This window comes from Gossypium hirsutum, chromosome D06 (genome assembly GCF_007990345.1).
Source record: "Gossypium hirsutum isolate 1008001.06 chromosome D06, Gossypium_hirsutum_v2.1, whole genome shotgun sequence".
NCBI classification, from domain to species: Eukaryota; Viridiplantae; Streptophyta; class Magnoliopsida; order Malvales; family Malvaceae; genus Gossypium; species Gossypium hirsutum.
This window is the reverse complement of record NC_053442.1, coordinates 62,066,925-62,080,777: the sequence shown is the minus strand read 5'-3', so window position 1 is coordinate 62,080,777 and position 13,853 is coordinate 62,066,925. Positions and strand designations below refer to the sequence as shown.

At 31.7% G+C, this 13,853-nt stretch overlaps 1 protein-coding gene and 1 non-coding gene across 2 annotated transcripts; both read left to right on the top strand.

The window, feature by feature from the left end:
• Positions 1-1,010: 1,010 nt before the first annotated feature.
• Positions 1,011-1,082, top strand: TRNAE-UUC (transfer RNA glutamic acid (anticodon UUC)). The gene has a single exon. It is a non-coding gene; the product is annotated as a tRNA-Glu (tRNA).
• A 4,036-nt stretch (positions 1,083-5,118) lies between these two features.
• Positions 5,119-12,679, top strand: LOC107924006 (heat shock 70 kDa protein 17). Its single transcript, XM_016854253.2, has 14 exons — positions 5,119-6,164; positions 7,059-7,291; positions 8,031-8,190; positions 8,372-8,617; positions 8,722-8,858; positions 9,168-9,507; positions 9,640-9,801; positions 10,053-10,127; positions 10,203-10,303; positions 10,427-10,496; positions 10,678-10,734; positions 10,830-10,891; positions 11,888-11,960; positions 12,068-12,679. The coding sequence occupies exons 1-14, from the start codon at positions 5,415-5,417 to the stop codon at positions 12,260-12,262; spliced, it is 2,661 nt and encodes an 886-aa protein (XP_016709742.1). The 5' UTR covers positions 5,119-5,414; the 3' UTR covers positions 12,263-12,679.
• The last annotated feature ends 1,174 nt before the right edge of the window (positions 12,680-13,853 follow it).

Sequence of the window (13,853 nt, the reverse complement as noted above, 5' to 3'; positions counted from 1 at the left end):
GAAAATTTATAAAATTATTTTTTATGGAGGTTATATATTATAAATTTTATATTATTTTGACTTAATTTACGTATTATAAAAAGGGATACAATCTTGCATAAGACTTTCTTCAAATTAAGTTTATACATGTTTTATAATTAAAGTTACAAATTGTTTGGACGGTGAACTCAAATATTATAAGTGTAGTGCTAATTATGTAAATAGAAAAAGTTATTCTGCACTATATCGTGGGGTATGATACCATTTGAGAGAATGGTGTCAGATACAAGTACCATAGATAGCTCACGAACTCTTTAATTTGATACATTTAAGGTTTCGGAATATGATTAAGAAGACATTTGTTGTTCTAGAAAAATTATTTTCTACATTAATAGCATCACATTAGTATAGCATAAAAAAATAAGGTTAAATCGTATTAGCATGTTCCATATTTCATAACTTCAATCATAGGTGAAATTAAGTAGATTCATACTTTGTAGAGTACATGAAAGATGGAGATCGATTGCAATTTTGCCTGATCTACTACAAAAATAGACAAGTTAGTTATTCAACATTAGATTAAAAAGCAAATTGATTATTTTTATTAAAATTTTGATACATTTATCTTGTTAAAAACTTGTGTGGCTAACAAAATAACCATACAATGACATGTGACGTATCACATGTACCTCATGGTGATGTATAAAGATTCGTTTTTAACTGTAGAAATACATAAAAATTAAAAAAAAACCAATTTGCTCTTTGATCTAACGTATAGAAACTAATTTGTCTATTTTTTTTAATAGAATGATCAAAATGCAATCTAACTATTAATACAGTGCTTCTGTAATTTTTATGAACGTTTTTCGAAGCAACATGAGAAAATTGGGTTAACTTGTAAAATCAATTATATTGACCAAAAAATCTGTCCGCAAACAAACATAGAAAAATAAATACTATATTTTGTAAAAGATTTACACCGAGCAATCAGATTCTTATTTATAAATATTTTTAAAAATTTTACCAAACATTCCATTGTCGTCCAGTGGTTAGGATATCTGGCTTTCACCCAGGAGACCCGGGTTCAATTCCCGGCAATGGAAATAAATTATTTTAATAGCATTATTTTGAACCGACTCTTCAGTAATTGGGCTTTTAAATTGTTTCTTAAAATAATTTATTAATGGCATAATGATTTATTTGATCATCTAATTTTATAAAAAAATCATTTTAGCTTTTGAGGTGATTTTTCTATAAAATTGAAGGGACAAATAACTTATTATATATTTATTAAATGTCCCGATTTATATATGCTTTTTAATAACGTGACATACGCCATATTCTTATTGAAAACCAATAATTTCTTTAGGTAAAATAGAATAAAAATGATACTTTATATACCAATGCAAGATAATAAAAAAAATTGGTTTCAAAATGAGAAAACACATATAATTCGAGGATTAAATCATAAATAAATAAAGGCTAAATTTTATTTCAAAATTGTCTTTTACATTATTAACAAAATGCTTAATTTTTAATTGTGGTTTTTAGATTATATAAAAATATCACATTTTAATTTCAATTACGATCTTTATATTATATTTAAATTTGAGATTTAGTTTTTATAAATAAATTTTTGACATAATTTGATACCCTAATGTTTATAATGTTATTAGTTAGCTTAAATATTTTATTTTGATTAAAATGTTAATCTGAATTTTAAGACAGGTTAACATCGTCAAAATTTTTCCTCTGAATTTTAGAAAAAAAAATATAATCCCGACAAGTTAAAAACCAAACTCGTTATAAATATATTGTACTTCTAAACTTAGAATAACCTATTGTCATTAAAAATTTACGTAATTTAAATCATGGGAGTTAGGTGATATGGTAATTGATTTATCATAACACATCGAAATTATGTTTACATTGATATTGATTTTACCTTCGACTAGATTCACATTATATTGATTTTCTTATAAGGAGATGCCAACTTGGTTGACGAAATACAAGTTCATGAATCAACTACGTCTAGAAAAATTAGGGGCCAATTAAGTAAAAATGGACAAGTTCAAGGGTTAAAATATATATTGACCCTTCGTTATATAGTATCTTGCAATATTTCTTTTGATAGTTTTAGTTATAATTTAGTTTTTAATTTAAAAACTCCCCCATTGTTTTTATTTCACTTGTTTTTATTTAAGAAATAAAATTATTAGCAGTACTTGTAAATTTAACCCTGCTCACCGTTATATACAAAGTTTATATTTTTTTGTAGGGCGTTATTTTTATTGAATTCGACACCTATAATAAATAAATCATCAATCTTAGTGCTTGCTGCTTCGTGTATCTACTTATTTCTTACAAGTCATATTACTCATATTACTACTATAACCACTTTACATTTTATTAAAAAATATTCTAACCGATCTTAGATTGGTTTGATCGTTACATAATCTCTCAAAGAAATGGGCGAAGACAGAATTTTTTTTCAGGAGGGCCGAAATTAAATTTTTATTTTTATGATAGTAAAAATACAATTTTACTATTTGAATAGCCTATATCTTTATAATTTTAAAGGATTAAATAAATTTTTTACTATTTTTAGAGGGGCCAAAGTACAATTTTACCTTTACTATTTTAAAATATTAAAAACTTTAAATGACCTAAATGAAAAATTTTCTATTTTAAAAGGGGTTGGGTCCCCCTGACTAAACCCCTACTCACCGTGTGAATTGCATCTTTATGAGTTTTTTTTAAAAACATTAATACCATTATAAGTTCTTATTATATCTACTCTTTTTGATACAATGCTTAGAACTACCTATAACCCCTCCCTAACCCTTAAATAAGAGGAGAACGCACTTCAACATATTCGAAACCACGACCTCCTGCACCGAAAACAATGCACAAAAATTAATAATTTATCATAGATTTTGTAAAGTATGAATCAAATTGCGATGAAATTTCCACCAAGTAATTTTTATCTTTCACAACATTGTTAATTGCTAAAGTGAAATCTATTTTGAAAGTATAATAAACTAATAATCCATTATATGTAATAATAATAGTTCTTTGTCAAACGATTTGAAGGAGATGTTTACTTTTTGATTCAATACAACAATAGTTCTTTTGGTTAACGGAGGAAATTTTACAATTAAGTGAAAATGAGTATCACGGTAATTAAAAAACAAGTGCAGCGGTAGGTGACGGTGATAGAAGTAATAGGGGATTGAGAAAAGTAAAAGCTATGAAAGTTGTTGTGATTGTCGAAAGATGGAGAGAATTTTAGAGTGTTCATGTTTGTCAAAAGATGAAAAAGTCCCAAATGAGATGTTCGAACCTCTATTTATAGTGTAAGACACCTTACTTAAGTTAAACCGATAACCAGAGCAAAGGATGCCACATTTAGGCACTAAGTTCACTAACTTCACAAAACTTTATAAATAGTATCAAACACTTAAAGTGAATTTTAATAGAATATTTTGGGGTAATTTGAATAATTTCTAAGTTTCCTTTAAAGTTTGGTTGCAATTGGAAATCATTTGGGGCTTGTTCGAGCCAACTTTGAGCAAAAATAGGATAAAACAAGGCACTTGTACCTATACTCACTTTTTCAAGTATAGGTACAACTCCCTTAGCATTGTTCATTTTTACTCTCTGGAATACTCAGACTGATGCAAATTCACCTGGTATCAATCAAGGGTACAGGGACCTAAAATTAAACCTAAAACAAACAACCTTTAATTGGTCCTGTCATTCTTAACCATTTTTAGTTCTCAAAATACCTCAAAATGTCATCCAAAACTCGCATGTTCACCACTTAGCAATTATCCACAATGTAATTGAACATTTCTACTTGAATTCAATATTACAATTCATTTGAAACACTATTTTTCAATTTTGACCAAATTGTATACCTGTGTTCATGCCACTTCAATTCCATAGTTTATTTTTACAATTCATAATTCATACATTGCCAATGATGAGATGTGATTCATGTAGCTTAATTGAACTATTTTCCTCCCAAACACTATCTGCATACTACGCGTTAAACTTCACAAAAGCTTAATAAGTACTCATATGAATCATAACTTTAATCAAACATTATAAATTTAAGTAATATCACTAGCTCTTTATTTAAGTTGCTTTAATTTAATTAATGCACTATAATATGTCTATTTATATTTTGGTGTAACTCATTTAGATATAATAATGCTCTCACTACATATTTCCCTTACCACATATTTCTTTAACACTTACTTAATTAATCATATATCTCTCTTTCTTAATATTTTTTAATCAGTTACCATTTATCTTTCTCTTTAGTCAATAGCTCATGATTGTCTCAAATGAACAAGCAAGATATGCTAAAATAACACTGAAATGTATTGAAGTGCAGAATCATTGAAATACTTCGAACACTAACTTCACTTTTCTGTATTGAAATGTAAAATCACTGAAAGTGCTACTCATACTTTCATAAATTCCATCACGAGAGATTTACATAATCAATTAACTACCTAGAATAACCAATGAGATCATGTACAAAGTAAAAAACTTGTATGGATAAAATTCACATCTCAAACACTAAAGTCAAACATAATGCAATTACTAACAAATTTTTTCATAACCATCATCTCAAACATGCATGAAATTTTTTTAAATAATCTCATTATAGATTCTGATAATATATATATATATCTATTTTTTGACATAATGTCTAGAACTACCCATAGCCTCTCTCAACTCATAAATATGAAGATAATACGTTTTAGCACACTCGAATCCACATCCTTTTACATTAAGAACAATTTATAATATATAACTTTAATTCCAATTTATAATAATAGAATGTTTTGTGAAACTATGATTCCATGTTGTTCCTACCTTTTTGTCAGTAGGAAAAAGCTAAAAATCAGAAGGAAAAATCTTATTTATCATTTTATTGTTGGAAAGGGATAGAGATAACGTGGAATCACAGTTTCATACAAAAATTACTCTTATAATAATTATGGAACTTGTTTTAAAAGAATAAATTTAATATGAAAGTCTTTATTGAAAATGAAAAAAAAACTTTATTTTATTTTATTTTTGAGGATATTTATTTTATAAGATGTGAAATTAAAAGGTGAATTTGCCCAAAGAACCCGCAAACGACCAAGTAACGGACACGAAAGCACAACACATCTAAGCAGCTAAAAATTCGCCACGTGCCAGTTATTCCACGTGGCTTCTTCTTATAGGACATTTTATACTCTCCACGTCAAACACACTCCCTAGTCAGCTCACGGTATAAATAACCAGAACTCGATCTGCAGCAGCCCCTCCCAGACTCACTGCGTCAAGAACCTTCGTCTCTTCTCTGAAGTCTTCTCTCTAATTACTTTAGTAAAAAAAAAAAAAAATTGTAAGCAACACTTTTGAGGAAGAATATGCTATTCCGATTAGGGATATTCTTATCCCTGCTATCGTTATTCCTAATTAGGTCGGAATCGGCTGTTTCAAGCATAGATCTAGGCTCAGAATGGCTAAAAGTGGCCGTCGTGAATCTGAAACCTGGCCAAAGTCCGATCACCATAGCCATCAACGAAATGTCCAAGCGGAAATCCCCAGCCTTGGTCGCATTCCAATCGGAGACTCGCTTGCTCGGTGAAGAAGCCGCCGGGATCCTTGCTCGTTATCCCGACAAAGTGTTCTCCAATCTTCGAGACATGATTGGGAAGCCCTATCAAGACGTCAAGCGCTCCGCCGATTCAATGTACCTTCCGTTTGATGTAGTTGAAGATTCTAGAGGCGCTGCCAAGATTCGAGTTTCGAGCGATGTTAGTTACTCCGTTGAGGAGTTGTTAGGGATGATTTTGAAGTACGCGTCGAATTTGGCGGAGTTTCATTCTAAAGTGACGGTTAAAGATGCGGTGATTTCGGTGCCGCCGTATTTCGGACAGGCGGAGAGGAAAGGGTTGTTGAAGGCGGCGGAAATGGCCGGAATAAACGTCATTTCGCTGATAAACGAGCATTCGGGGGCGGCATTACAGTATGGGATCGATAAAGATTTCTCGAATGAGTCGAGACATGTGATTTTGTATGATATGGGTTCGAGTAGTACTTATGCAGCTCTTGTTTTTTATTCTGCTTATAATTCTAAGGAGTTCGGGAAAACTGTTTCTGTCAACCAATTTCAGGTAAAAAGCAAAAAACTTTACAATTTTAAAACGTATATGGAACTTACTTTTTGCTATTGTCTTTAAACTGTTAAGCATCCAACTTGAAATCTCTTAGTGTTAGTGTTGATGATATGTTAATGAGTTATAGGGTTTGTAATGAATGCAGTTGTTAGGAGTTGAAATCTGATTGTTGATAATCTGTAATTCAGTGAATTAGATTGATCATTGATTCTTTATTCTTGTTAATCAATAGAGGATAATTGGTAAACTGTAATTAAATCGATGAATTAGATAAGATCATTAGTTTTATTCTTTTAGTCAATAGAAGGTGATTGATACTCTGTAATCAAATCAGTGAATTGGATTGATCATTGATTTCTTTATTCTGTTAACAATTCTATGATTAGGAATACCAAGATGCTAAAATCTTAGGTTTCTCTTAAAAGCTTCGCTGTTTCTAACGGATCCAGTAGTCCATTCTTTTATTTGGCATTAGGAACGAATCCTTATTCTTTAATAAGGCTTTTCGTTGACTGCATCAATACCTTCCATGCTGAGAAGAATGGGTCTGATTGAGCTTAAGCTTACTGAAAGTTGGTAAAAGATTTAATATTGCTGTAATTTCATCGCTGTAATCCACAATTTCTTTCTTGCTGACTTATATTTCCACTTAACAAGAACATTTTAACAACCCTTCACTTTTTAAAATGCTTTTCTACTAATAGTTGTTCCAAAAGGAGGACTGCTCCTGCTTCTGCTTTCTTCCTAGGACAATATCGAATGGACTTCGGATTTACTCTTCTGATAACCAGCTGTTGCCTATTATTCCAATCTGGTCTCACAGTTAAATGTCTCATCATACCATATCTGGATATTGTTTCCATGTTCTTTGACGTTTAACATCTTTTTCAGGTGAAGGATGTTAGATGGGACTCAGAACTAGGAGGACAGAACATGGAATTACGGCTGGTGGAGTATTTTGCAGATGAGTTCAATAAACAAGTTGGAAATGGGGTCGATGTGAGGAAGCATCCCAAGGCAATGGCTAAGTTGAAGAAACAGGTTAAGCGTACAAAAGAAATTTTAAGTGCAAATACAGCAGCTCCAATATCTGTTGAATCCCTCTATGATGATCGGGATTTCAGGTATGTAGCCTTTAAATCATCTTATCTAATTCTAGGTATATGCTTATGTATGGATTTGTATATTTCTTGTCCATGATAGAAAAACTTGAGATTATGACTTTGTTTCATATTCTTCTTAGGGAAAAAACTTATGATTGAAGCCAAGGATTGAGATGTTTACTGTTTCTCTAAAACTGTTGACTAGTCTTAACTGCTTGAGTACTTTTGGGATCGACATTTGCTTCTTCTAGTTTTCTGTTTTCTCTTCTAACTTGTTTCATATTTTTATCTTATTAATGCCAGGATATCATTTAAGAATCTGTGAACAATTTATAGATATTGCTCTCTTTGACCTTCCCCTTTAGGGCCTTAAATCATTCCTTTAGGAAATACCATCGTTTCTGTGGAGTTCGCAAAAATGATAAAAAAATCTATTAATTGTTCTTTACCCATTCATTTTCATCCTGTCCTTAGAAGTTATAAATTGTTTTGCTTTTTCTTATCAAATAAATGGTAGTGGACAGCTAGGTGTCTATATTTATGGATACTTCGTAATTTGAATATTAAATAAAATAGAGAAAATTAAATGAACAACAAAATTCTAAGCTAGAAAGAGTGCGTAGGCGTCATGCAATGATTTCGTCACACAATCACAGAGAAAATTAGTTTGAACATTATCTGGAACTTGTGGTAATCTTTGGGTGCTATGCTTGTGCTTGTGCTTGTCTGAATTTGCTTTTTTGTTCTTTCTTCCCTTCAGGAGCACCATAACTCGTGAGAAGTTTGAAGAGCTCTGTGCAGATCTTTGGGATAAATCTCTTGTACCTGTAAAAGAAGTGCTTAAGCATTCAGGTCTTAAAGCTGATGATATATATGCTGTGGAGCTGATTGGAGGTGCTACTAGAGTTCCAAAGTTGCAGGTTTGTTCTACATTTTCCCCTGTTGCATATGTGCAGAAACAAATCATTAAAAGAATTGAAAGAAGAAGTTTTACTTATTTTATGTAGAATTACCTAGTTGCATTTTTGTCAAAGGTTCACATTTTTATACATGAGAAGGTGTGGTATAAAATCTTATTCTTGTTTCTGTTTTCCTTAACAGGCTACGCTCCAGGAATATTTTGGAAGGAAAGATCTAGACAAACATCTCGATGCTGATGAAGCTATCGTTCTTGGTTCTGCACTACATGCTGCAAATTTAAGTGATGGAATTAAGTTGAATCGCAAGCTGGGGATGGTTGATGGTTCCTCCTATGGTTTTGTTGTTGAATTAGATGGGGCTGATCTCTCAAAAGATGAGGCGACCAGGCTTTTACTTGTTCCAAGGATGAAAAAACTTCCCAGCAAGGTAAAACAATGTGTTGTTTGAACCCTTGTAGAGGTAGGGTTTAAAAGGAGTACTTATCTTCTTAGTAGGTTTACTAACGGTAATGCTTGATTTTTCATTTACAGATTTTCAAGTCCATTAATCACGGTAAAGATTTTGAAGTATCACTTGCTTATGATCGTGAAGATCTTTTACCTCCAGGGATTACCTCTCCTGTATTTGCTCACTATGCGGTGTCTGGTTTAACAGATACAGCTGAGAAGTAAGTATCTATGCAGATCTTTGTCACCTTTCAATGATTCGGTGTTAATAGTTTGGTTTAGTTTCTTTTGAAGGGGATTTTGAGACTGTATAAAAGATCTGGTATCATATCATTTGAAACAAATGAAAATGACTTAGGAAAGACCTCATACTTTTTGGTTGGGAGGGTGAGGGTCAAATGTTAACTTATCAGTTATGGTGACATTATGAATTAATTCATAGAAAAAACCTACTTGATGCTATATTATAATTTTATTTTACTACTACTGCAAGAAATAATCGGAGGTGTTTTGTTATCTGCCTTATGCAGGTACTCATCAAGGAATTTGTCTGCTCCCATCAAAACAAACTTGCATTTCTCTCTTAGTAGAAGTGGAATTCTTTCTTTGGATCAAGCAGATGCTGTTATCCAAATAACAGAATGGATAGAAGTTCCTAAAAAGAATTTGACTGTAGAGAACACAACCAGTGCTTCCCCGAATGCTTCTGTTGACAATGGTGCTAACAGCACTTCTGTAGAAAGTAACAGTAACTCGGAGTCAGATGGCGGAGTTAGTAATGGGTCTAACAGTACTGTTGAAGAACCAAGTACAACGGATCTTGGTACAGAAAGAAAACTAAAGAAGCGGACCTTCAAAATTCCACTGAAGGTGCCCACAATGTTGGAGCATTTAGTTACATGCGATTATTTGCCTTGCTTTTGCTAGAATATATTTTTTTGTATTAGCTCATTACTGTTGCTTTTTTATCTTATCCCTCTTCCCATTTTCTTTTCTCTGCAGATAGTGGAGAAAACAACAGGACCTGGAATGCCTCTTTCAAAAGAATCTTTGGCTGAAGCTAAACGTAGATTGGAAGCATTGGACAAGAAGGATGCAGAGCGAAGAAGAACAGCAGAGTTAAAAAATAACCTTGAAGAATATATATATGCTACGAAAGAGAAGGTGTGGTTTTTTGTTTTTCTGTTTAATTTTATTTAGCTGTTATATTTGCTTTCTGTCATGATGGATCTTTTTTGAGTTATGTCTCACCCTTTTTTCAGATTTTCTGCATACGGAAATTGTTTTAGTTTCTGCACTTTATTTAATTTTTCACTGTCTGGTCTATTGTATGAGTTTTTTATTTGTCTGTGGCATACAATCTTTCTTTTAGCGAACTAATTCAGTTTTAGTAATATGTTTCGTATTTTTTTCAGCTTGAAACATCTGAAGACTTTGAAAAAGTATCTTCAAATGATGAACGCCAATCTGTTATCAAAAAGCTTGATGAGGTGAGTACCGTCTTTTCAGAGATTGTTTTAGTAAGTTCACTCATAAAAACTAAGCATAGAGCATTCTTTTTTCAGGTTCAAGAATGGTTGTATACTGATGGTGAAGATGCGAGTGCCTCGGAGTTTCAAGATCGTCTAAATTCATTAAAAGCGACAGCTGATCCAATATTTTTCCGGTATCCTCTTTTTTCTTGGGATTATTTTTTCTTTTTTAAAGGTGACAATATAATCTGAACAATTTTCCATTAAAAGGGCTTAATGGTGGACTGAAACAATTTCTATGACTAACGAATGTGTAGATTTAAGGAGTTGACTGCACGGCCAGAAGCGGTAGAAGTTGCTCGACAATATCTCTCTGACTTGAAACAGGTACATCAGATTGTTTATCTGTGACATGCTTTCTACTAAATGTTACCTATAAGGTTTTATGTAGTTGTTATGCCTTAATAAATCAGAATTCAGACCCATCTATCAAAAGACCATCATCTCTGAGACAAAAAGGTTTAGTTAACTGATATACGGATATGTACTTTTGTGGGTATCTGTGTAGACTATTCGTGGGTGGGAGACAGAAAAACCCTGGCTGCCGAAAGACAGAATAGATGAGGTATTTGTTCACTTTTGAAATTCTCTTTGTGATATTTTATAGATTAGGTATCTGCTTAATCTGTGGCAAAAACTTATAAACATTTTGCTCTTCAGTTGTCAACCAGTATGGACAAGTTGAAGACTTGGTTGGATGAGAAGGAGGCAGAGCAAAAGAAGTAAGTTATTGCTCTTAGTATTATGTTCGAAGTCATTCATATAGCACAGTGAGATGTTGGATCTTTAGAAATATATATTTTTATGTGCATACACTGACCTCTCTCTAAAGTATTATATAGATCATCTGCATAGGTGAAAGATAAAATAGGCAAAGGTACCTTTTGGCAAAAGAAAACTGAGAAAGTAAAAGAGACACGGACATCATAATAACTTATATTATTTTTGAATAATTTAGATCATTAAAGTTAGGCTTTTTTTTTTTTTTTGAATTTAATGAAGATACAATGATTTTTGGGTTAGAAGAATAAGGATTTTCCCCATATGATTTGGCCCGCAGGAGCCAGACTTGGCTCCTCTCATTGTAAGATAAGTGCCAAGGAGGGACCTGTTTAGCCCATTTATGATAAAATGGTTATGATGAATGATGATCCTGCCCAGTTATGACTCGTTTTGTGTGCTCGCCCTTGTGGACCCTTATTCTGTATTTCTCTGATTTATTTTTCGTGAAGCATCCGTGTCCATTTCACTTTTATTTTAGTAGCCATGTACAATCCATGTCTCGTTGTAGGTATAGGATATGAGGATATGCTCCTTCATCGGCCTTCCAAAATTATGGAAATCTTGAAAAATAATTGATGACACCATAGTCCCCTATAACCTAGTCATATCAGAGTCCAAGTAACATAGCCCTTAATGATGCCATACCTTTTCTGATCTTCTTTCTCCCCCGTAGATTATTTCGTTTGAGTTCTTATAGTTTTCTGGAACTGGTTTCTTTTATGCTAAACATTCAAATCATTACTGGTGGACAATTTTTGCGGCCTTTTTATTATTGAATATTTGCTTTTCTTGATCCGAAACTTAATGGTCATGATATTTTTGTCACATGCTCTGAGTAGAACATATATTTCTCGTTATGGTTCTCTTTTAATCCTGCTTTTGAACCTTTTCTTACATGTTCAATTTGACAACTATCATGGCAACCTTCTGTCCAGGACGTCTGGATATAGCACACCTGTTTTCACATCTGAAGAAGTATACGAGAAGGTGTTCAATTTGCAAGACAAGGTATTGCTGCCTGTTCTAGTTGATCAATGCCAGAAAAAACGATACTTTTACTTGGTAGTTTGCTTCAATGTGCCTAGCTTGTGTTTAATATATTGCTTTTGGTTTAGGCTGCAAGTATCAAGAGAATTCCCAAGCCAAAACCTAAAGTCGAGAAGCCCGTAAAGAATGAAACTGAGACCAAATCAGAGAACACAACCAGTTCTGAGAAGGATACCTCTGAAAATGACAAACCCGCGGGGGACTCAGATAGCTCGACCAATGAAAAAGTAAAAGGAGGATCCGAGCCCCACGACGAGTTATAATCTGTTTTTAACACAACAAGCAAAGACTCTTTTGAACTAAATTATCAGCCTTTCAGCAAGTAGAGATTGAGGGTAGCATCCAAGTGGTTGAAAGGCAGTTTTGCTGATGGGTTTTCGGTTCCCTCCATCGGCAACGGTGATAGGCAAAGGAGCATTTCTTGGTAGTCTATCTAAACGATGTTAGGGAATTTTGGAACAGAAATGAACTACCACTACAATTTTATAAAAAAAAAAAAAATCGAACGAATCGATAGATAGATAAATAGATCGATGGAAGAATGTGATGCCTGAACCAATCTTCTTTGGAATTAAGATAAAAAGTTGTTATGCATTTGGGTGCGAAATGGTTACTCTATGGAGTTAATTGACACTCCACACTCCCCTTTTTGATATTACATATTTTGCTATGTTGGACTATATTGCTTGGTTGAATGAGCCATTCATCGTATGAATGAACTTACTTAAATTTTATATATACACAATATTTTTAATGATTAAAATATACCATAAATTTCTATATATTTATATTTTTTGTAAATTAAGAATATACTCTATTTTTTTAAAAAAATTTAACTCTTGTACTCATTTCTATATATTTTTTTTTGTAAATTAAGAATATAGCTTGTATTTTTCAAGTTTCAAGTTTCAAATTTAATTATTAATAATATTAATTTTTTGTTAAATTTTATGGTGTAAAATTAAAAAAAACATTAGATGATCATGTAATTAAAAAATATTATTCGAGAAAAGAATTTTAATTGTATCAATCATTGAACTTATATTTTTAATGTGAAAAAGTAAGAAAATTAAATTTTAAATAAACAAGAAATACATTTTAAGTGTTTTAAATATAATTTATATGGCAATGCCTGAATTTCTCTTTCATCACCTACATATACATCTCGTTTTTATTTAATTTTCTGTCTATTTTACATTATATTATACTTGATAAAACAAATGTTTATATTTATAATAAATAAAAATTTTTATATAAAAAATAGAGATAGAGAGTCGTCGAATGGAATCCATTGAAACCTTAAAAATAAGTTTAATAAACAAAAAAAAAAAAAGAAAGAAAGAAAGAAAAAAGAAGACAATTTCTTTATGGGAAAGAAAGGAAGAACGTAAAACACGTCTTCACACTGCAACATAATAAATGTAAAGCTGAAATAGATTGGAAAACCCTAACCCTAGGGCATACTGGTAGTGTGTGTATATAAATGAATAGCGTGATAATTGAATTTAATAACTAAAATTAAATATCCAATTAAACCCTGTAAATCACTTCTTCTGTTTTTCCCGGTTCTGTATGTTGGTCCCATGCCATCAATCAACAAATTCAAAATTTCAAAAGCTTGGAAAATCCTAAATTTGAGATTGGGGCAAAAAAAAAAAAAAGACCCATACTTTTAAATCTCCAAACTTTCTCCTAAATCTTGACTTTTCCAGGTTTAAATATATTTTTATATTCAAAATTCAGTCTTTCTATTTTTAAATTTTAAAAATGTAAACTTTATTAAAAAAATTCTATTAAATTCATGTTTATTTATAATTTTAGTAAACTAGAAAAGTAATAATTCAAATATTAGTG

Excerpts from the sequence above, each read along its gene's own strand:
- LOC107924006 (XM_016854253.2), top strand. The coding sequence starts at position 5,415 with ATGCTATTCCGATTAGGGATATTCTTATCCCTGCTATCGTTATTCCTA. Across the intron at positions 10,128-10,202 it reads TTATCAAAAAGCTTGATGAG|GTTCAAGAATGGTTGTATAC; the intron begins GTGAGTACCGTC and ends TTCTTTTTTCAG. Across the intron at positions 10,892-11,887 it reads AAGGAGGCAGAGCAAAAGAA|GACGTCTGGATATAGCACAC; the intron begins GTAAGTTATTGC and ends CCTTCTGTCCAG.